At 40.5% G+C, this 24,347-nt stretch overlaps 4 protein-coding genes across 4 annotated transcripts; all 4 read right to left on the bottom strand.

The window, feature by feature from the left end:
- Nucleotides 1-805: 805 nt before the first annotated feature.
- LOC102722204 (probable GTP-binding protein OBGC2) lies at nucleotides 806-10,408 on the bottom strand. Its single transcript, XM_040521820.1, has 14 exons — nucleotides 10,333-10,408; nucleotides 8,891-9,239; nucleotides 8,143-8,211; nucleotides 7,819-7,954; nucleotides 7,603-7,676; nucleotides 4,889-5,508; nucleotides 4,711-4,802; nucleotides 3,588-3,671; nucleotides 2,956-3,033; nucleotides 2,528-2,728; nucleotides 2,302-2,409; nucleotides 1,831-1,905; nucleotides 1,515-1,714; nucleotides 806-1,395 (listed from the first exon to the last, which is right to left on the bottom strand). Exons 1-14 carry the CDS (start codon nucleotides 10,406-10,408, stop codon nucleotides 1,311-1,313), a joined length of 2,247 nt encoding a protein of 748 aa, XP_040377754.1. The 3' UTR covers nucleotides 806-1,310.
- Nucleotides 10,409-12,639: 2,231 nt separating this feature from the next.
- On the bottom strand, nucleotides 12,640-14,658 carry LOC102714274 (protein RTE1-HOMOLOG). Its single transcript, XM_006650676.3, has 4 exons — nucleotides 14,510-14,658; nucleotides 13,981-14,051; nucleotides 13,340-13,580; nucleotides 12,640-13,211 (listed from the first exon to the last, which is right to left on the bottom strand). The coding sequence occupies exons 3-4, from the start codon at nucleotides 13,571-13,573 to the stop codon at nucleotides 12,831-12,833; spliced, it is 615 nt and encodes a 204-aa protein (XP_006650739.1). The 5' UTR covers nucleotides 13,574-13,580; nucleotides 13,981-14,051; nucleotides 14,510-14,658; the 3' UTR covers nucleotides 12,640-12,830.
- A 3,382-nt stretch (nucleotides 14,659-18,040) lies between these two features.
- Nucleotides 18,041-18,604, bottom strand: LOC102721635. Its single transcript, XM_040522829.1, has one exon. It carries the CDS (start codon nucleotides 18,452-18,454, stop codon nucleotides 18,218-18,220), a length of 237 nt encoding a protein of 78 aa, XP_040378763.1. The 5' UTR covers nucleotides 18,455-18,604; the 3' UTR covers nucleotides 18,041-18,217.
- Nucleotides 18,605-19,973: 1,369 nt separating this feature from the next.
- LOC102713997 (probable myosin-binding protein 6) lies at nucleotides 19,974-23,938 on the bottom strand. The gene is made up of 5 exons (XM_006650675.2): nucleotides 23,878-23,938; nucleotides 23,616-23,768; nucleotides 22,016-22,998; nucleotides 20,682-21,921; nucleotides 19,974-20,290 (listed from the first exon to the last, which is right to left on the bottom strand). Exons 3-4 carry the CDS (start codon nucleotides 22,944-22,946, stop codon nucleotides 20,717-20,719), a joined length of 2,136 nt encoding a protein of 711 aa, XP_006650738.1. The 5' UTR covers nucleotides 22,947-22,998; nucleotides 23,616-23,768; nucleotides 23,878-23,938; the 3' UTR covers nucleotides 19,974-20,290; nucleotides 20,682-20,716.
- Between the last annotated feature and the right edge of the window lie 409 nt (nucleotides 23,939-24,347).

The following is a 24,347-nucleotide window of genomic DNA, read 5'->3' as shown; positions in this document are numbered from 1 at the left end:
AATCCGTGCAACAACCATCTGGATCGATAACCAGATCATCAAGCCACAAAGTATATTCCAGTTCATGGGTCTCTCCAGCCAAGAATCAACCTCACAACACAATATAAAAATGAGAAGCACACACCCATAACCCATTAATCACAGGGAGACCCAAACCAAAGTCCAATCTAATGTACTGCTCCAGCTACAACTCTATGGCTCTTGATGCGGTAAGTACACATAAGGAGAGTGCCAATGGTGAGCACCATGACAGGCAGCAAAAATGTCTTCAACACTAACCATGTGCTCACCCAACGGCCTCGTAGGGACATTTTTTCATGGGTGAATGTTTCATACGAGACAAGGTACAATCTGGACCATTAGATGTTGTAACGTGAATATCTTTGGATTTATCCCATGACGAAATGAGTTATGAATTACACCGGTTGATATACGATAGGATAGGATAATGTCAAGTCGTGAGCTGTGTGTGGAAAGCACATATACACTGCCATATGGTATATAGAGTAACCCCAATTTTCAATGGGAACAAACAAAAGATATACTACCTATACTCTTAAATATGATTAAGTTTGTCGTTATCAAGATACATATCGTACCAAAACTAAATGATATGTATTGTTCTAGAGATTTGCTCCGGTCCAACAAAAAGTATCTCGATGTACCAAATCATTTTCTACCATTGAATCTAATTAAGTAGAATGTGCACTGCTAGATCTAATAATCAGAAATTATTTGATACCGTGAGGTACCGGTACCTCGAGGTACTTTTTATTGGACCGGAACAAATCTCATTATTCTTAGTATTTTCAAGTAGTAGTTCTGATATCAGGATAGATATCATACGATCGGTTGAATAGTTGTAGGATACTAAAAGGCCTGAGAATTTGGACGCAAATAGCGGAATTTCTCTCCCAAGTTCGTACGGCAGTTCAGACTTCGGAGACTACAGATTGTGTCAAAGCTGCTTGCTTCATTACATGAAAGTTGGAGATTGTACACAACATTGTCTACTAATAACATTTTCCTACTCAAAATTATCCTATTCACAAATGTTGTCTGCAATCGTGTGTACCATTTTGTACCTTTTTATTCTGAAACTGAAGCTCCATATCGGACTACTACCAGATGGGCGTCTTCATCCTTCAGGAACTCATTACAGACCATCGAAATTGCTGCAAACCAAGAGCCCTATTGTCCTTGGGTATTCTGCAGCATGCGCCAGCAAGAGGGCCAAGTTTGATCGGTCTCTGCTACTCGAGTATGGTAGATTGGTAGTATTAGCCTCTGGTGTGGTGAATAAATTCTATTCATGGCTCAGGTAATCTGTGATCAAAGCATTTTCTCAGTGCTGCCCTAATTTCCTTCAGCATTTCATCGATTCCAATGTGCTTTCTGCAGAATTGCGACCATGAGATCAAAGGGAATGAAGTGATGGTAAGTTTATGATGAATCATGCAAAATAGTTTCACGGCAAAAATATGCGTATAACTTGGTCAAGTTAGGAAACATACAGTACACTTGCACCAACAACAGCTTGAGGCCTTGGATAGTCCCGAAGTTCCTTTTCACCACCTTCAACTTTAGCCCCTGATGAGATATTCTGTTCGTTTGCATTTAAGTTTAAATTTCTCTCGCTGGTGTTGTTGTCATTGCACTCTTCACACCCTATTGAGGATATTTCAAATGCCAGTGAAGATAACCTATCTTGGGCCTACAATGGGATAATAAGCAACGTATAGATATTAAGAAAACTGCCCATGCCATGAGACTAAATTTTCAGAGATTAGTCGAAACAGAAAATCACAGGCTTAAGGTATGATAGTGCACCTTAGGGAGATCAATCTTATTCAGAACCACAACGTAAGGTCGCTCCAGATATTGGGGGTTATACATCCTGAGTTCCTGTAAATAGAGGCCCACCGTTTAGCACAAATCTTTGACTTGAGAAATAAAACATAGACATAGATTCAGTTTTCAATTACAGCCCCCCAAGAAAACAAGATTTTTTTTTTGGCAGTGAAGAAAACAATTTTCATTATACAGATCCTGTATTTGTCCAAAATGGCTAGATCTTACATTCTATATTAGTCAGAACTCTCTTTATATTATGTAAAACTCGAAAGTGTTTGGGGACGCATTGGTTTCCCTCCCCTTCAATAATAACTGATTTAACTTCCTATAAACAAATGGCTGATAAGACTCTACCCAACTAGATACAAAGACAACCATCAAATTTCTCTGGCATAGCTTGCACGACTGTTAAACAAAACATCTATTATGAGTGAAGGAACTTCTTACTTCTCTGACAATTTTATAATCATCTACAGGGTCATCAGCAGCAGCATCAACAACATGGACAATTACTCTAGTTCTCCTTAAATGCCTCAAGAAATTGCGACCAAGACCCTGCTATGTAATCAAATCAAATGATGATGCCAAAGAAAACAATGAGGGGAAGCAACATTACACTTCCACAGAAACATTTTGTAGGAAACAAGCCAAGTGCACAAAAGTAAAACAACACCTTGCCCAGATGAGCACCCTCAATGAGACCTGGCAAGTCTGCCAGTGTTGCTTCTGAGGAAAACTGCAACGCCCCTAGAGAGGGATCTCCACCAAGCCGACCAAGATTTGGCATTAATGTAGTGAATGGATAATCAGCAATGTCTGGCCTTGCAAGTGTTATTGCTGATAGAAGTGTTGACTTTCCAGCATTTGGAAGTCCCTGAAAATATATTTAGACATCACGCAAATAATGGTGATTGCACTGAAATAGTATCAAAACAAGTCTAGAAAAGGAATATCTTGAATCTCTCTTGTGTATGGTATATTGTTGAGTAAAATTCTTGTGTATGGTATATAAACTAGGAATGATCTGAACACATATTGAACAGAGAAACCTTGAAGCAAGACCAAAACCATGAGAAATAGAGAATAGAGAAACACACGTACCACAAGACCAACGTCTGCAACTACCCTTAAGATTAACTCCAAGCTTACTTCCTCGCCAGGTTGACCATGAATTAACACCTACATGACAACAAAAGGAGGCAGCGAAATAAAAAAGATATGATGAAAAAAAGATAATAAAGCAAAGAAATTAAATGCATGTAGTCATTTGAAATCTTTGGATTAGCGAAAACCATCATATTGATACAATCACAGAGCATTTGATACCAGCAGTTCAGTATTCAGTACTGCTCAAGAATTTGCACATGATTGTTGCCGTTAGTGCTTGAGAATCAATTAATGTCTTCTTCTCTGTATCATTCATTCAGTAGTATATATCATGGAAATTTTAACCAACTTGAACATAGCTTAATGCTATTGCAAGAATGCAAGTAGCTACTGCGTGCAAGGACCTGAACAAAACCAAATCAACTAGTTTGCAGATTGCACAATGTACTCTGATGGACCCAGTGCACAAGTATCTATGTGGATACTGCATTATCAAAAACATCAAACTATTTGTTCCAGCTAATCATTCACACAAACTTAACAATCAAACTAAACCAGGCTATCAGTGAACAACATTAAAACTACCATAAATTAAAATCTTGGTGTACCATACAGTAACAACTTACCTTGTCACTAGCATCACGCATGATATTAGGTGATAAAGACATGGCTTTCCTCCTCCTGTACTCAGGCACGTCTATCAAGCTTATCTGCAGAAAGAAAGCCAATCAGCCAAACTGTAACGTCATGACAATATAATTCAGTATTTCAGTGTATGAAGGTCTATAAAATAGTATTTTAATTGAGGAAATTATACAATTTATAAGACCGGTCAACTACGAATTATGTATGCCAATGAATCATCAGGGATACCATGTTTCAGTTAACTGCACTAATAGAAAAACTAGAGAAAATCTAACAAATGCCATGGACAAACACTTAATTCTAAGAAGTGCCATCAACGAGCGTGAGTTCTAAGAAATGCCATCGTACAAATGAATTTGTCTAAAAAATAACATCGTCGTTAGGGTTCCGTCAACATTTTTCCGTTAAGTGCTATAGTATGAACAGTGTTTTTAACGGCGGAAATAGACGGAACCTTAACAGCGATGGTATTTCTCAGACAAATTCGTTTGTACGATGGTATTTTTTAGAACTCGCATTCGTCAATGGCATTTCTTAGACTTAGACATTTGTCAATGGCATTTTTTAGATTTTCTCAAAAAACTAAGTTTTCGAAACCGCTCAAGGTCAGATAAAGTTCTGTCAAGTGCCAACTACTAACTCCATTCCAAAATATAAGCATTTCAGCCTATGTACCTGGAACTCCTTATATTTGGAAAGGGAGTATTTATCAACAACTTTGCCAGGTAAAAGTCAAGTTTTAGTCTATGATATAGCATTCAGCAGAATTTTTGGCTATAATACTTACGTAAACCTGCATAAAACTGTCCATTGGTAATTCAGCTTAACATAATTGAAACTATTACATCTCAAAATGTCCATATGGGATGCCTACCGCGTGGCGCGTACAAATTAACATTGAAAAATCTAAGCATGTTGGTGAGAGCACAATTGAAAAAAAAAAAAAACCTTATATTGGTTATGCTATCTCCAAATTACAAGCACAACAAAAAAGAGTAAGATAGCAGTTGATTCAAACCTTCGCTAACCACAGTAAGAATTTGAAATTTGAGCTAGGAATTCAGGCCTCCTCTTGCATTAGCATAACAATAAGTAGGAACTCACCCCGCCTTGTCCACCCCTAGCAACAATAACCTCATCACCAGGATGAGCCAAATCAGCAAGAACAGTACCTTTCTTGCGCTTCACAACAGTACCTGCAAATTTCATGCGCAGAGATTAACTGAAGACCTTGTCCTCACAGAGCAAAATGTTCTGCATTTCCAACACCAAATCTACAAACCTACAGGCACGGGTATCCTGATCGTCTCCCCCGCGAAGCCATTGTGCATCCGCGAGCTCAGGGTTCCGGTGGCCCCCACGTTGCCTCCCCTCTTGGCGCAGTACCGGGCCTTCTCGTGGAACCGAAGCAGCGTCTCCTCCGCCTCGTTGGCGTACACCACCACGTCGCCGCCGTGGCCGCCCATCGGCAGCGCCACCGACCCGTCGTAGTTCCTCTTGTATGACACCTTCTTGCTCCCGCCGCTCCTCCTGCCCTTGTCAGACCTGCGGCCGGGGGATTTGGGGGCGTCCGCCGTCGAGGCCGGCATGGCGAGGACGGCGCCGTGGCCGCCGTCGCCCGCGCGGACCGTCACGACGGCGTGGTCGAAGTACTTGTGCGCCTCCTTTGCCAGCGCCGCCGCGGCAGGGGCCGTGCTGCTCGGCGGCGCCTCCCTGGCCCTGGTCGCGCGGCACGCGACGTTGATCCCCCTCTGATGCTTCCACGCGGCGCGCTGCCGGCTGCTCCCGAGAAGCTCGGCAGGTGGAACCCCCCGCGCGCCACTGTGGCCGCAGGCCGCGTGCGGCGAGGAGGGGAAGCGCGGGTGGAGGAGAAGCGGCATGGCGATGGGCTGGCGAGCGTCACTGCGCGGTGCAGAGGCTGCAGGTGTGGAGAGGAGGAGACGATAAGCCGCGTAGGCGTAGCGCGAGCGCGAGGAGGAGGACGAGGACGTGGGCCATGGGCTCGGCCCAGTACGGTGAGATCTCGGTGGGCCAGCTATGGGCCGTACCGCTCACAGTGGTAATATACGCGGTCGACTATGTCGGGTATGTTTGGTTCCAACTTCCCGGTCTGGTTTGGACGGAGCCAAAGTTTTTTTTTTTGGCTTGTTTGGTTTGGAGATGAGATAGATCCAGAAGAGAAATATTTTTTTAGTTCCGGATTTAACTTGTTTGCTAAAATCGGTTGGGCCGAGCCAACCTGGCTGTGTTGAGCAACGTTGGCTGTCATCCATTCCTCCACGTGTGCTCGTGCGAGGAGGGATATGATAACATTATTGGGTCTTTCAACAAACATGGACTAACATGTGGTTAACGTTTTCCATCCCAACCTATCTCCATCCTTTCTACCAAATAAAAAACAGTGTCCATCTCATCGCTTAGACCAAACAGATAACCAGAGTCATTCCATTCCAAAAAAACAATAACGGGTCTAACTCATCCCAAGTCATACTCAAACCAAACGCTTCCGTATAGACATCGGGCGTTTGCTTGATTAGTCGGCCTTGTGGGTGTGTAGTCTATAGTACCACTGCAATATAAGCTGTCATTCTAGGATTGTTTGTTGTAAATCAAATGATGCAGATTTTTTATCGTATCGTTAATATTTAGGAAAAATATTGAAAAAATACAGTACGAGAACGGTAGCATATGATCTCAATCATTCATTATAAAAATGGTGGGGCAAGATTGAGTGTAGTCTTTTATGGTCACCGTTAGGATTGCACTGGATCTCAATCCGTGAACGAATGGTCTTGGATCCAATTGCAGTCCTTCCTAGGGCTTTTTCATTTCTTAAGTCCAAGAAGTGTGTGTCCGAGGTTGGGATTTCCTCCAAGTCCAAGAAGTTTGTGTCCAATAAGTCTTTTAAAAAGTGTGTGTTCAAACAGAATTAGTGGAAGTAAAAGTGTGTGTCCAAACGGAATTGGTTTTGGTTGGAACTAAAAGTATTTAGACAAAGAAAGTGTGTCTAAACGGAATTATTTTTGTTTGAATTAAAAGTATTCAAACAAGTAAAGTGTGTGTGTATGTGTGTCCTAGTTCCAGTTTCGCTTAGGATTAAAAATCTATAGAAAAAGTGTGTCCAAATGGAATCATTTTCACATGGTTTACTCATGCTTGGAAGGCTTAGATCCTCCGATCTTTAGAAAAATATGTGTGTCCAAACGTGAACGAGTGTGTTAGTGCGAAATATGTGCCCACCTTATGTTTCCCACACACCAGAGACCAACTTATGTTTCCTGCACACCAGAGGCTTAGATCCTCTAAGTCTTTAGAAAAAAAGTGTGTCCAAACATGCACTCGTGTGTATGAGTGTGTGCCTGTGTTTCTACGGTGATCCGGAAAAAAACAACAACGGAGGCTTAGATCCTCCAAGTCTATAAAAAACATGTTTGTCCAATCGTGCAGCGTGTGTGCGAGTCCCTCCATCATATACTTCGTAAATAGTGCTTTTCAAAATCAAAACAAAGAAAACAAAACTCCCAATGAAAGAGCAAAACAAAACAAGCATGAAGGCGTGAACGGCAATAGCTACCAAGTAATCAATGTATTACTGATGGACAAAAAGTCAACAACACATCATGATAGTGTCCAGTATCATCATCGCTTGTGAGTTACGATGACACTATGAAGACCACACAATGGTGCAAAAACCACAGGTAAAATGTACATTGGTTACATGCAACCTTACACCGAATATAGATGACTTTTGAAGTGATGAGACAACAAGTTGTCTAATCAAACTCCAAAAAGAGTTCTTCACAACAACCGAGGTATTTAAAATTTTAGATTTTGTTCGTGTCTTCACCTCCTTGAGTGTTTGGAATGCACCTACAACAAGTAGTGTATATACATGAGCTAAAATGATAGAAACGAGGAACATGGCAAATTATTCCGTATGAATTTATCCCAAGTAAGTGCATAGTCAGTTCCTTCGGTCGGTGAATTATTTAGTACTCTTTCATGTTGCGCTTGTTACCAAATTGTGCAGGCTTAAAAATTTGTACGGGGTTCTCTTCCACTTCAACATCCTGACATATATACGAGGTGTCATATGTTTTAACTTCAACTACAATCAGATGATATTATAGTCATTACTTATTATTATCATTGATAATGAAAGTCGGAATACGCACCACAAAGGTTTCAATAGAACTAGATTGCTCATATTACCTTTTCTTCAGATTGTGTTGTAGCACCATTGGGCTTGTGTACCTTCTTTTCATTTTCAGCAATGCAGCTTTCACAGTAAAAATTCTCTAGTTTCTTTGCTTCTTGGTCGGTCATTCCAACACAGGAAGGGTGAAACCTACAAGAAAATGTTTTATGCATTCAACACAAACACTTTGAAATTGATGGAGAAAGTTGGTTCAAATGTTCATAATGAACAAGAGACTTGTGATCAGAGAAGTTGACTATGGGATATTGTTCTCACACATCAATACGTTATGTAACATTCAAATGTACCGAACTAGTTTTAAAGCAGTTGTAACTCACCAGTCAAAGCAATCCTCGCATTGGATCATAAGGTTATCAGGGTTGTATGGCATCTCACACTTGCAAAACCTATTATGTCAATCAATGCAAAACAAAAAAAATATTATTGCAATCGAAGCGTTGAGCATTGTACCATACTAGCAAACAGGAAAATATTTCAAGTTTATCGAGAAAATAGACAATTTGCCTTAGAATAAAACATTATGTACAATGCAGGTTGAGAATATCAAACATTTAAAAGGGTAAATAAATGCATAGGTCTTCAACTACTGAACAAATAATACATGAGAGCAAACAAGCACTAATGAAACAATGGACAATTTGGCAGAACTGTAGAAATATAATTTCAAAATAGGTGGTGTCCTAATAACACTGGTAGGATAAACATAGTTAGTAGAAACTCACACACATAACCGTAGTAACGACAGAAGGAGTCAACCTACAAACTACCGACCATTCAAAAGCCAGGAGAAAATTCAGACAAAAGAAAATCATGTATGAAGTTCCCAAACAATGCCATAAAATGGTAAAACCATATTAGCAGTTAACATTATCATAACATATGAACACTTGCTCAAAAATCCTCATTGTTAAAAAAGTGTTCTAATGATGCTAGAATGTACTAGTAAACTACTAATAAATTTAAAGGTTAATTTAGGCTCTTACGCAGCTACTATAATATAGTATACTAGTAATAAGAAGTACAAAGACATCTCTAACAAAGTTAATGGTTAAGTTGATTTCTTACACAGCTACACGATCAGGCACAAAGATGCCTGTAGCAGATTTATACTCAAAGCGGCAGAAGTAGTCTTCAGTGCCAATAGATCGAAGCTTGGTGTACTTTCGAATGGTGTGAACATAACACTTGCACTCTATGGTGTCAACGCTCTGAGAATCATAGTGGTCGGAAAGAAACACTTCCTTTGAACCATGGAATATTTGTCGGCCATCAGTTACCTCCTCTGGGCGATAGTACCACCGCACCTTGAGCTTCACTTGGGTGCCTTGAGCTCTTGTTGCCTCAATTTTCTCAACCCTTGCCACATATGGTTTCTTCGATGACTCAGGTGCCTTCATTAGCACACAATCCCCAGCTGAAAAAGGCATAAAACATAATCACTACAAAATGAGATTAAGATGTTAAAGCTAATTAATAATGGAGAAAATTCCTAAAAGGGTTAGAACCCTTGTGTTCATAATGGACCAAAGCAATTATACGAAGGTACAACAAAAAACAAACCAATAGTTTATTATATGATAACAAACTAAGATGAGCTTAATATTAAGTGAAGTTAGTTATTAAGTAGAAGAATTAACTATTGCCATGGTAGAATTTCGCCATAAATTCAATTTAGGAGAACTTTGTTCCATACTAAATGCATATGCAAATTTTGCAGTGAATAAAGTAAATTAAATCTTCATCTCACTCCAAACCAAAATATTAGATTTATAACCAAGAGTACCTTAGAAGGAAGCTTATAAATAATGAAAATCACCACACCAACTAAACTCTACACACAAGTGAATATTACATTAAGCAAATAAGTACATAGTACACACCAAGGTTATCCAATGATTAATCATGCAATGCAATATCATAAACAAGAATAGTTAAACACAAAAACCTAGACTTTCTATGGCTACCATCCTGATCACCACATAGACTTCTCTTCATATATTCATAATACTAAACACTATACTCCCTATTATGAATAGTCCTGATAATAAACACCATACCTTTATAGGTTTAGACTTCAGATGGAACTTTCATCTATACAAATATCAATATACCACCATAGGAATGTAGCGTTGGTAATATGGCCCACAATATATCCGTTATACCGACATCAATACCACATAGAAATGTGGCATTTGCAACATCACCCACAATCTATTCGCTATATCGATATCAATACCACCATAGGAATATGGTGCTTGCAATATTGCCCACAATTCTCTATCTTCTATACAGATATCAATCAAGTACTGCTCCACTATCTGCTAGTACAAATGAATAACAAAGGAAGCATCACCAGAGAAAATAGATTTAAGATCTAGAATCGGGCGGAGAAACCTAGATGCCCAACTTGCACCCAAATCCCCCTCCCTCCCCCCCCCCCCCCCCCCCCCGCCCCCCGCCGCCGCCGCCGCCAAAAAACAAATAAAAGGGTTAGAAAGGCTCCTCACGCTTGATGACCCCATCTGGTCCCTTGATGGTGAACGACTCCAACAATCGTCTTTGTGATTGTCGCGTCTTGGCCATCCGTCCGAAAGATGGTGATAAGCAGTGGATTAGAGCCTAGAAAGGGGAAACGAGAGAGAAGATGAGATTGGAAATGCTTCACACGCTCTTTTCCTTTTTCTTCTCGATTCTTTCACTCCCTTCCTTTTTATTCTCCTCGAACGCACCGTGACGCAAGAGGTGGATGTGACAGACTGAATTGGCGCAGATTCCTTTTTCTCCTTGATTCTTTCACTCCCTTCCTTTTTGTTCCCTTTGGTCACACCACGAGGTGAGGTGGATGGAACCCACTGAATTGGCTCTAGTGTGGACGCAAAACACAGATGAGCACCCACTGTATTGGCTCCAGGGTGGCTGGGCGTGAGTTGTAACTATTGCATCAACTAGGAGGCCACCCTAGCTAGCAATTGGTTACAGTCACCAAGAAAGCTTCTAGATGTTCTTAGACATGTATGAGCCTTAGTGGATCAATGGACCATCATCCTCGTCTTTTGACTTTTGCTTATGCTTATAAGTCAAAATTTAAACTTTTAACCTTAAATTTAAAGTTAATTTTAAAGTTTTTCACTGTAGTTTATTTTACAGCCTTGGATTTTATATCGCTATGTATATAAAAATTTTATTCATAAATTATTTTTCTGTTTACATATATGTTGTTTGGCCTCTTTTAAAACCCAAAAGATGACCCCCTATTTTTCGAGCAAAAGCCAAAAAGGGTTCATAGGCTGATGAACAGGATGTGATATTAATTGCTTATAATGGCTCGAAAAATCTCCTGATTCGATAGGAATTGAACTGTTTCAAGAGAAGATAGCGTAGAATCTTATCTTATCTTACCTATTATAAAAAGGAACGGCGTTTCCGTCGTCCGTCGACCGGAATTGCGTTAAGCTTTATTCATCTTGCTTGCGATCAACTCACAGAAGAGTTTGATTCGGTGTCGCGTTGGAAAAGGCACTACTCTATGAACGGGAGGTGCCAAGTTCGGTTCCGAACACTCCACTCCCGGAGGAGTATGCATTCGGTTTTTTTTTTTTTTGGCAGCGAGCTGGTCCGGCAAATCTTTTTTGATTTTAGTCCGTTTGTTTGTTATTTTTATCATATAAATATATCAGAGACAATATCACAATAGATGCAAATTTAACGGCAAAAATTTATCACCTAAATAAATTTTCAAATTAAATTGTTGTTATTGTGATTTTAGGGTAGATTATTTTGATAGTTGTTCAATGTTGACAAGCAAAAATATTTCTACATATAAATTATATTTATGTATAAATTTTATGAACGAAAATATTTTATTTGTGTTTAAAGTTTAGCTATATTTGAGTAAAAATTTTATGAATGAAAACGTTTTATTCATGTACTATGTCTATGAATGGAAATATTTCGTTGTGAAAGACCGTCCACTTTATTTAATTTGCTTATGACGTTGAGTAGAAATTAATATTCTGAACTATAATCATCCTGATGCGCACACTTCCCAGCTCAATTGTCCATAAATTAATATTCTCAACTCGACGTGTGACTTATTTTTAAAACTTATTTTAATTTACACAACTAAAATTGACTTAACGTAAAGTACAGATATTTAACATTTTTTTATTCATATATGTTCTATAATCTAAATCTCTGTTGTCTCTACTATTGTAAAAATTGATAAAAATTTTTCCGTTCGTCATTTATCTGACTTTTCCGAGTAGGCTGGTCGAGCCGTGTCACCCACTTTGCATGTGTTGCACGGACCTTGTGTTTTCAACAGAATTCAAACTCTACCTTAATAAATATAAATAAAAGCTTTGTAGCTCAATGGTCATGGCATTAGTCGTTAACATAATGTGCTAGCTTCAAATCATAGAGAAGTCATATTTAATTTCTTTTATCTGCCCGTACAATTTTAGTTTTTTTTCCTTTTATATATAATATAAATCATATTGACCACACTTTACTATTTCTAACTCAACGCACATTTTTTTTCAAAACTTAATTTTAAAATTTATTTAATTTACACAATTAAAATTAACTTGACCTGGTGCGTTTTTTAAAACTTATTTTTAAAGTTTATTTAATTTGCACAATTAAAATTAACTTGACCCGGTGCAACGCACGGACATTTTTTTCTCGTTAGTATAGAATTCTACTGTTTCATGTGAAAGTATCATTGAAAAGTTTTCAAATTCTGCAGAAATCAAACTGTTTCCGTCAAAAAATAACATTGAATTCCTCCATGTTCGGGACCATGGATTATAGACTTTTATCAATGGTTCAGTAAATGCAATTGAAGAACCAGGAATGTTTCAATCTGAGCATAGACCAAAACATAATTCGTGGAACAGAAGGTCTCCAGTCAATAATCAATCTCACAGCAAGATATAAAAATGAGAGGCACGCACCCATTAATCACAAGGAGACCCAAACCATAGTCCAATCCAATGTACTACTGCTACAACTCTATAAGGCTCTTGATGCAGTAGGTACCCACAAGGAACCAGCCGGTCATCACTGCAGCGAAAGCAAGCAAGCCAACAAGGAATGCCGTGCCTCCAAGGAGAGTGCCAATGGTGAGCACCAAGGCAAACGGCAAGAATGTTTTTAGCACAGATGCTGTGCTCACCCAGCTGCCCCGTAGGAACATCACAGCTGCCAGGCTGACCACATTCCATTTGTCATGGCCGGAGTAGAACAGCCGGTTCAGATTGTTCGCAACAAAGGAGTGACAGTTGCAGGTGAACAGGCTGTAGCTCCTGTGCTGGAACTCCTGAACACCTTTCTTCAGCGCGTCATCCCATGTCGCCGCCCCTTCAGGTTCGAGAAGCTTGTAGCACTGAAGATTATAAGGGATTAATGTTTGGCGAGTGCTGATATGGTAAAAGTATTCAATAATTCTATGACATTAACAGTAACGGTAGGAGTCAGTGAGAATGATATAACCACATAGTACCAAGTACCAACCTCATCAGTATTTACTTGAATATATCGTGCAACTGCTCCAAACGCAAAGTTATCAACTGATACAAAATTGGGCCCAGCGAAATCCAAAATTACACCATCTTCTCTGCAGATGCCAATGTGACCAATAAAGGGAAGCAACCATGAGATTAATGGCAATGGTGTCCATACTATACAACAAGGAAAGCGAGCTCTTCTTGGGTCAATTGGACCAGGCTGACTTCGGTAGGTTTCCATCAGGGCACTATGTGGACAATAGAATTGAGTCAGTATTCATAAGAACAAATGCCCAAGCATGTTGATAAATGATAGGGGCGCAGGCAAAATACACAGAAATTCATTTCATGCTACAGAGAGTTCATTCATTAACAGTAGCTTATCATTAATATACTGGATATATAAAGTTCAAAGCCTATATGTGTGTGTGTGTGTGTGTGTAGATTTCAGTAAGATATGCCAGAATGGGACAATCTAAAGGCCAATAATGTATCCTTCTCCTTAATTACATACTGAAACAAAGGTTGATCTTATTCTCAAAACAGGTCAGGACTCTCAGGATTCATTCATAATATTTATCTGAGTGACTTCAAAAGGTCATAATCCTTTAAATGGACGAAGTATGCTGTAACACAGAAAAATTATACCTGAAGAACTGTCTTGTTAGAAATTGAATCCTTTTTTTTTCCGCTTCTCGTTAATCAGGCAATCAGCTTCACTGTAAAGCCCCGCAGGCCCCAGAACAATGTAGAGGTTCAGCAAAAAAGAAGTAAAAACAGAAAAAATAGAAGATACCTGCTGGGGATCCAAGCTATAGAAAAAACCCCCAAACCATAGCCTAATCCAAGAACTGTAACACGGCGATCTATCCTTCACCGCTGTCCGGAACCAGGATCTCTCCAAGCCTAGGGCTCAAACTGAAGCCTAAAACTACCCATGACATGCTCCCACATATAAAAATACAGTACAATTATGGTAAAATCAAATTAAAACTATCCGTTGTACGAGAAAAAATCCATTCTAATGACGTTTACAGCCGAGAAGGCTCATGGTTGCGGTTGCAATGGGCAAGATTAAGGGCAATTCATCTGATCAATTAACGTCTTCTTGTTCTAACTGGTAATCAAACACTGAGAAGTGGTGCTGTGAGAAAGGGAATGAAAGAAAGTGACTAACCGGTTCTTGGTAATCAGATCAAGAAAGGGGGAAATGAAGCCCGGCTGCCGGCGCCTCCACGGCCGCTCTCCGCTTTGCGCTGCCGGCCTGCCGCGTCGATCCCGCCGGCCTCCGCTTGCCCCGCCGATCCCGCCGGCTGCCCCCTGCTGCCGCCGGCCGCCGCGACCCCGCGCCCCCGCCGGTCGCCGGCACGCCCCGGCCACGTCTCCCGCGCCTCCGCCGGTCAACCAACCCTCGCCGCCCCGGCCCTCCTCCCGATGCCTCGACGGAGTCGAGGAGATGCGTGCGTAGCTCGAGGGGGGAGGCATGGACGTGGTGTACATGGGCCTCGTGTCTACATGGGCCAGTCTGAGGGCATGGGCCACGTGGACACAAGGCCCATTGAATCGCTCGGCCACGAGGCCCATGAAATCCAGTGATCGGATGGGCCGTCGTGTCTACATGGGCCAGGCGAAGAGCAACTCGCGCCCTCCTCCTCCGTTTCATCTCTCCCGCGTCCGGCGAGATCCTTGTCCGAATCGAACTCCGCCGGCCTCCCTCCCCGCCGCGCGCTACAAATACACCACCTGCAAGCCCTGGACATCCCACATTCCCACTGGAAGGGTGAATTCGAGCTCGCGACCATCTCATCGATCGAAGCTTCGTTGAGAGCGAGAGCGAGAGACCCTCTCCTTCTTCCTTGGTTCTTGGAGTCGGTCGATCTTGGCCTGGTTCTTCTTGCCGCCGGAGGAGGAGGGTCGCGTGGAGTTAGATCGATGGCGATGGGGAGGTACGCCGCCGCGTACGGAGATCTGCTGGACGTCAGCGCGCGGGTCGCCGTGAGGGCCTACTCGCACTGCCCCCAGACGGCGCGCATGTACTACAAGCCCCCGCCGACGACGACGAGCGCCTCCGCCACCGGCGACAAGAGGAGCGCCGCCGCTTCGTCTCCTCGCACCTCCTCGTCTGGCGAGAGCGCCGGAGCGGCCGCGTCGCCGTGCGCGAGCAGGAGGCGCCAGCAGAAGGAGGCGGCGGCGGCGGCGTTCGTCGCCGCCGACTTCATCCTCTACGGCGTCGACCCTGCGGTGTAGGCACTCGTTGCATCGAAAGAACCGCGAGAGATTAGTCCTTTGTATGTAGCGCTGTCCGGGCGAATTATTTTTTTTTGTATTAGTAGTTTTTCTCTTCTTGATCTCGTCATTAAGCTTACTAGCTTAGGGATATTTGATTCATAAATTCTTTGGAATAAACAAGATCTATGCTCATCTGTTCATGAATCATGATCGAATCAATGTATCGTGAAAGTTGTTATGTGGAGGCTCATGGTGGCCATGCATGCATGGTAACAACAACATCTCGTGTTCTCGGAGATGGAATATTCTCATATGGTTCTAGTCGAAACGAAAAAAAAAAAAAACGATTCTTACACAAATTATTAAATCGAAGTCTCATCATATCATACATAGTTCACGACTTCAATTCAAAAACACTTTCTTTTTCTTGTGTTGCGTTTGTCCTTGGTGACAAAAGATTCTGATTCTGTCTACATGATTGCCACCGGTAGTATTTCTGTTTCGACAAGTGATTAACTTGCAACTGATCATGATTGATGTTTATAATTAATCTCTAAAGCTATGCACCTACGGACTATGGTGGTTGGGTATATATGCACGAACTGTTTATCCTTCCTCCATTAGAGGGGTATATATGCACGAACTGTTTATCCTTCCTCCATTAGAGGGCTGAACTACTGTCTGCTGAGGTGTTAGCAGTACAGAAAAAGAGATTACTTTATTTGGGAGTATCTCAAGTATCATATTTTTCAGCATAGAAGTTTAGTATCTTAAAATATAATATATTTTAAAGTATTTTTTGGTACATCAAGATACTTTTTAAGAATGGTAAAAATATCCAAGAGAAATACATCTACTCTCTACACTTTAGATTTGACAACATAAACTAGCTGACAGATTCTCACGACTGCAAACTTGAATCTGAAAAAAAAAATTGCCAAAAGCCCACGGCCCACCTGAATCGTTCCATGGGTTTGGTCCTGTGAAGCCTCATTTAAATAGAAAGCTATAAAGGATCTCTTATCTTGATAATAATTATTTTTTAATTGTTAATTCGAAATTGTAGATCTTTTCCAATTGTATTTATAGATGGCATATTCCCTCAATATCAATTATTTTAAAATTTTTAATCGAGATTTGAATTTTTCTAAACTGTATTTACACATGGACTGTTTTTTATTCTTCTTTATTTTTAATTCCTAAATTGTATTTCTAATCTAGTTCTTTTTAACCGGAATTTTAGATGTTTCTAGATTGTATTTATAGCTGGACTCTTCCTCAATGTCAATTATTTTAAAATTTTTAATCAAAGATTTATTTATGCATGGACTCTTTTTTATTATTCTTTATTTTTAATTCTGGAATTGTATTTCTAATCTAATTATTTTTAATCGGAATTTCCAAATTATATTTATAGATGGACTCTTCCCGTAATACTAATTATTTTAAAAATTTTAATCAAGATTTGAATTTTTCTAAACTGTATTTACACATGGACTCTGTTTTATTGTTCTTTATTTTTAATTCCTAAATTGTATTTCTAATCTAGTTATTTTTAAATTTTAAATATTTCCAAATTATATTTATAGATGGACTCTTCCCTCAATATCAATTATTTTAAATTTTGAATTTTTCTAAAGGGCATTTACACATGGACTCTTTTTTATTTTTTTTATTTTTATTTCCTAAATTGTATTTCTGATCTGGTTTTTTAATCAGAATTTTAGATGTTTTCAAATTATATTTATAGTGTAAATTGTGATGATAGCTTTTTCTGGCCTTCTTCATTTTGATTCGCCGGGGCCCAGAAAGCAGGCACGTAGGCAGGCGGGGCGTGGCGAGGAGGAGCCCATCGTCCGTCCACGGATGGCTATTTTTTTTCTCTATTTTTCTCTCTCTCGTCGTGGTTGTCCGATTCAGAAAATATATATTTTTCCTATTTTCCTATCTAATGTTATAGATTTTTTCTCCGATTAATCTACACCGTTATAATCTGCACCCACTATGATCTAACGGTGCATATTTTTTCTTTTTCTCCGATATATTTTTTTCTTTTTCTCTGATTAATCTGCACCGTTATAATTTGGGTCCACCATGCTCTAACAGTTTTTTTTCTTTTCTCCGATTAATGTGGGAATTTCTACCTCTTAGAGTGAACGTGGAGCCTCATTTTACGCATGTCTTTATAATAGATAATAGATAGATAGATAGATTGATTGATCTTGGACTAATTAATCCATACAGGTGAAATGATCCGTGGCAGGAAGCAGTACAGTTTAACCATGCAAGAGTTAATTACAGTATTAAACAGGCGATTAATACACCCAACTTTTTGCGCGTAAAAAATAGTAAAATTTACAGCCAAACCAACCAAAATTACCAAACATGTGATTATAATACAGCCAATTTTTTATCTTAAAAAATGCAAAAAAAAACTACCAAATTACTGAAGCAATTGATCATGTAATCACCAGGGAAGATCAATACATGATCGGATAAAAAAATCACAATATCAGTACAATATTTTTTTTTGGAATGATCGAAGGAGGTCATTCAATGTAACTAAATGTAATTAAGACAGGAAGAAAATATCTAATCGTAATTACGCATCAGCTGTACGATTTGATGGCAGCGATCGACTTGCACTATGCTGCTGCTAGTGGCCGGCGCCGGGAGTGGGAGGGCACTGGCCGCCGACGTTGTTGCCGTAGGTGCAGTTCGACGGCTGCGACGACGCGTTGGTGCCGGTGCCGGCCAGCTCCACCGCCACAGTGCCCGGCGCGGCGCCCACCGCCAGCGGCCGCGCCGCCGTGCCGCCCCTCCCGCCTCCGCCGCCGCCGGAGGTGAGGCAGATGACAACAAGAACCGCCGCCGCGAACGTCACAGGCCTCATGGTCGGTCGATCGGTGACTGTCTGAAATTCTGAACAATTAATTCAGACAGCAAACCGCACGTACGACGATCGACACTGAACAATTTTATCTGAAGATTTCTGAACAAGAAAACTGTGTTCTTGAGTTCTTGGTGCGTATGTATATATGCACGAGGGCAGGTGTACGGGCACACACACACGGCCTCATTTTGGAAATGAGAGAGACGTATCTGATCGTGATTTGACTCTCTTTCATTCTCTTTTGGATGCTGGACGAACACTCCACAGGATGCGACTGATTGAGTAAGACCTGATCAGTTTCTTCTTCTTGTTCAGAGCGAGAGAAGAGAGAAACAGCTAGGAAACTAATGGCAATGTCATGCGTGATGAATTCTCATTCCTTTTCTTACGCACGTGTCAATCGGCACATGGGGTGGCGGCCGCTACCCCCATTAAAGTTATTGAAGTCCCCACGAAGACCCTCTTAAAATTTTATAGCAAAAGATTAATATAAAGGACAGCTGAAACTCTATCTAAATATTCAGACCCCACTAATCTTGTTGGCTAGATCCGTCACTGGTTGTTTACGTATCACCTAAATAGCTATAAAATGATTTTCCTAAAAAATAGTAAGTTAAGTTAATATGTGAAATATCGCTCCACTAATATGTTAGATCAAATTCGACTTATGCATGCTATAGCAACAAAAATATATCGTGAATATGTTTATACTGCTTGAGTTTGATGTATTCTTTGTTTACGGTTTGTAGAACTCGAATATAAACTTATATATTTACGAGATAACATATCACACGCTTAATCTGTCTTAAAATTTTTCGCGGTCATTTGAACGTGTTATAAAAAAACGAGAGGACATCCGCTCAAAGGATTAAAATCCATCGCGTGCTTGTCGACCTGTCGAGTGGGATGGAAGGTAGAAGAGGAAGACGTTGTCGGCAAGAGTTTTCAGAGGACGGCAACCTAAGCAGCATGAATTGTCACTTTGGTGGTGTCTCTGGGTCGGCGTGGCCATCCCATTCGATAGATCGCGCGAGTCCACTTGAGAGAAAGAGAGGTGTACGCTACGTACGTACGTGGCCGGCCGTTTGTGTATCAGGTGGAATTAATCGGATCGAGATCATGCAACTCGCCTAACTACATAGAAATTAAGGTCGGTTAGTTCATCTGGTCAGCATGCCTGTCAGATTCATCAGAGATTTTGCTTTAATTCCGTAGCCTCGCTGCAGCGTTGTTGGCAGCTGGCGCCGAAAACCGGGCTTTTTTACCGTCCTTAAAATGTCTCGAGATGCTAAAAATTTTAATGCATAATTTTAATATTTTAAGATATTAAATTTTTACACTGAAACATACGGTGTGTTTTTTTAGAAGGGTAAAAAAACTCCTCGGAAACCTGCGTGTCACGCGAGCGCGCTGTGAAACCGGGGCGGCTAAATTCGCTTATAATTGAGCATGGATAGTGGTGTGTGCGTGTATGCATCGTTTGTATAATTGACCGCACAAGGAGATGCAATGAATGAGTGAATTTGCACTCGATTTTAGTTGAAATTTTGGACTTGTCGAGATGAAGTCATGATGGAATGCTGGATTGTTTGACAATATATACACAAGGGAACATCAAAAATTTGCAAAACTGCAAATTAAGCAAGCACTGAGAAAAAAGCGTGTATGCATTGGTCAATTCTGGGCACTCAAAAATCCACACTGCATTTGTACTGAGGAACACTTCACGCGAAGAGCACGGCGCAAAACCTACCACCACCACGACCAGATGACATGACAGCAACACTATCCACATGCACATTACAGTCAGCAGCTTAATCCACATTTCTTTACACCCTGCAGCCACATGGTCAACTGTCAATATTATTTATCTTTTGTTGTGTTACCGCTGATAAGCCATAGAAAAAATGAAAAAAAAAAAGACGACCAAAAATATTTTTTAGGTAAAGTTTTTTTTTGTTCCGCACGGTACAAAACAAAGGACGGGAGAAAAACTAAAAGTCAATATTGAAAAATAGGCTACGGTGAAAAAAAAACTCTAAAATTAAATTTTAGTTATAACTGATAAGCCAACAAAAAGATGATGAGAGCACGACTCACTGAGATGATAAGTAACCGAATGATAAACAAATTATTTAATGAGTGGTAAGTATTGTATGTGCCATGAAATTATATGGATCATCAGATGAACTTCGTCTAACTGAATTTCAGAATTTGCATTAATTACCTCGGTCAAACGGGTAGCCACTGATGAAGATTCAACTAATCACAATCCTTCCAATTGATCCCCATCTTCCGGAGCTCTCTGAGGCTGCAAGCGATGCCATGGATCAGCTCCTCGCCATCTTGACCATTTTTCAGTGAGTTTATGCTGTGCTCTAGGAAGTTACGGTCTGCTTCCAGTGCCCTCAGCTTTCCACTGAGTTCAGAGATCTCATCCTCAAAAGAAATCAAGTCATTCTCACTGACCATTGCATAGTACTGACCCTTAAGATCATCTTTACCATGTGTCGAGTCCTTTGTACCAATAGGCAAGTACCTGAAGTTGCCAACATTTCTTGTCAATTTTTTCTTGGCCACAGAATTGGCCGTTTCTGAATTTTCATCAGCATCTTGGTATATATCCTCATTGTCTGTGACATCAAATTTGTCTTCTTTGTCATCAGGCTTTGACTCGTCGATGAACATGCTATTGTTCGAGAATTGGTGTAGCTTCTGTCTCAGTTTCCTCAGGTGTTTCGAAATGTGCGCCTTCTCATCCTCAAAAAAGGAGAGTGATTGAGATGTTCTTGACATGCTAGGCTCACATTCTTCTGAACATGAAAGGTGCATTGCATCGCGTATTTCTGTAACGAGCAATTGGTCTCTCAGTTTGGTCTTGTAGCCTTCAATCTCGGCTTCGAGTTCTTGCACCATGGCAGCCATCTTCTGCAGGTCCTCATGGTCATAATCTCTTTGCTCTTCCATCATCCGTTGGTACTGCAGGGCTTCCATCTGCATTGCTGCCTTCTCTTCCTGTAACTTGCTGATCATGGCCATAGTTTGGTTTGTGGCAATGGCTGAAGCATTCCTCTCTTCCTCCAGTTCTTTCCAGAGAAGGTTTATTGATTTACGGTCCAATTCGATCTGCTGCTTCAGTTGATCAACTGTACAATCTCCTTCAACCTCATTGGCCATGCTCACAGAAACACCTGAATCATTCCTCTCAAGAGAGACTGCTCTAGTGATATTGTTCAGTATGTCTTGTTCATGTACACCAGGGATATTGATGATATCATCCGAAGAAACTTGTGACAACAGTAACCGCAGATCTTCATGGGCTCTTAAAGAATCATTCGTTGTGGTTCTATCAGTAAATTCAGCTTTCAGTTCATTCTCCACGGCACTGGTTTCAGCAGGCTTACCAGTCACTGACAATTCGCTGATGGAACTAACAGCATTGTGCCAAACATCTTCTTCCGAATCATCTACTCGAGAAGAAAAAACAGTGTCAGTACTCCAAGCAAGTGAATAATTAATCCAACAATTATTCTTGTTTACATTTGACTAGATAGCGCAAACCTCTTATGTCTGAATCTTCAGTAGGATGCTGACCACTTTTGCTGGAAAAGTAAGTTGGTTGAAGGTCTGCATTGCCATCAGTTCTGAAGGTGTGCAACTCTGCTGAAACTTGGGAAGTCTTGCTGTCAGAACTACCATTCTGGAGTTGCATCAAGTCAGAGTTCTTAGCCATTTCATCCTGTGCAATCTCATCTGGAGGAATGACACCTGCAATCTTTGTTTGTGGATGGCTCAAAGTAAAATCTTCCTTCAAATTATCAACAGCATGCTCCAGCAAGCTAGGAACACCACCATGCTGCCAGGGCTCTGATTCAGAGTCAGAAGTCTTCAGCTCACTGTACCTTACAGAGTTGATCTCATCAACACTCTGATCTCTTGATGCATATCTAGAATTCTTTTCAGTGGTAATGGCACTAGCTATGTTCTGAAGAACCACAGAAGGATAGGACTTCACTTTCAATGGACTTGAACAACATGAACACAAACTATTAGTATCTTCCTTGATGACTGATGCTTCAGTTGCATTGCCAATGCTGACACCAAGCTTCCCCACCAGGGACCGGTATATCGCATGGTTCGACTTCTTGTTGGTGGCAAATGAAGGAAGGCAGGACTCACACATGCTGTGGACATCAGAAAGCTTTTGGTGAATGTGGCATAGTGCCCATGATGATGCTTCTGCCTTGTGATAATTGCACATCAGATCACGGTAAAAGCCCGGTTGCGCCGTGCCCAAGACATGATCTAGCCTTGTGCACATTGGACATGGGGGGTGGAGCTTGCAAAGGCTTGCGAATGTCGTAACAAGATAGGATAGTAGCCCCTCAAGCAGCAAAAGAAGCATCAAAACCCATTCCAGGATTACTGAAGATAGTACAGCAAAGAGTTGCCGATATCTCCAGATTTTAACACTACTAGTTCTTGGAGCCATTGATGTCAACTTTGGATGACAAGCGTCACTGAATTCATAAACCTGTTCTTTCCTGAATGATAATATTTTGCAGGTGAGAAGCAAAGTATGGCATGGTAAGATTACAGACAAAAACACAAATCTGGAACATGGTTACTGAAAATTCTACTGTAGATTGGTGTTCAATCACCATTTTGTAGAGAGAACCAGGGATTGAGGGTTAAGGGTTTTAGGAAGAAATAGGGCTGTAGCTGTGCATCAAGAACAAGAAACTTTCCCCAAAATAAAATTTCCACAGTAAAATTTCACCAAATTATTTTTGCCGGGCCAGCCCAAGCAGGCGGCCAAATTTCATTAAGAATGGTGGGAATAAACAGAAAATTTCACCAAATTATCTGTAAGCTCTGAACGATTCAAAATTATGGACGAATTATGACCAGTTTCCAGTATCAGAAAGTACGCAAGCAGGCAAGGTAGCAAGAATGCAGGCAATTTTAGTTTTCAAAATCATCTTTAAAAAACTAACACCAAAAACCCGCATGAGGAGCCCATTCCACAGACCAAAACCTCCAATGTTCCTACTTCCTAGAACGAAATCTAATTGGAAATGTTAAGTAAATTAAACAAAATAAGATGTCAAATTGCCTCGGTGATCAAAGGGAGAGAAACAAAATGACTCATCTGGCATACCTTCATCTGATTTTTTTAGAAGGGATCATGGATCATTTCTTGTTCTTAAGGTAGGAGAGAGGAATGAAGAAAGAAGAAACTGCTCCTCAGATCTCCCCTTTTCCCTGTCCCTGCAGCACTACTTGTCAACTACCAAGATACCAATGCACAAATCTGAAAACAAGAAATTTATTTGCATCAATCAATTACATTCTTTATCTAACAAATCATTAAAAAGTGCATAGACAGAGTTGTCAAATGGAGAATGAGTTCGAGATGGTACCTCTCAGAACTTGTCATAACAGGCTGGAAGAGAAGAGAAGACTGAAGGGAATAAAAGAGACAGGTGAATGTTGATCTTTTCTTTTCAAAACTGAACACGGTACATATAGCTTTCACAGTTTCCAATTAAAAGATGTCATATGTCCCATCTATAGTTTTTTCATTCCTGTACCATTTCTTGGTTTTCATTAATCAGAAAGCAAATAGAAAAGGTCGTTTAGCTGCAAACAGTTTGCACCTTGCGTAAGGAATTTAACCATTACATCATTACATCGGCCCTTCAACATCATTGCATCGACTCTGGAGAGTTGGATATTGCTCCACTTGTACTGAAAAATCATATTTCGTCTCCCCTTCAACTCATCAACAGACAATGATCAAATTTAAATGAAGCATTTTGTAAGGAGGGCAAAAGTTGGCATGGCTATATTTCTGAGAGAAAATGGTGACCATGGACAGTTAATTACCCGG

This window comes from Oryza brachyantha, chromosome 3 (genome assembly GCF_000231095.2).
Source record: "Oryza brachyantha chromosome 3, ObraRS2, whole genome shotgun sequence".
NCBI classification, from domain to species: Eukaryota; Viridiplantae; Streptophyta; class Magnoliopsida; order Poales; family Poaceae; genus Oryza; species Oryza brachyantha.
The sequence above is the reverse complement of the archived record's forward strand: the minus strand, read 5'-3'. Positions and strand labels throughout refer to the sequence as shown.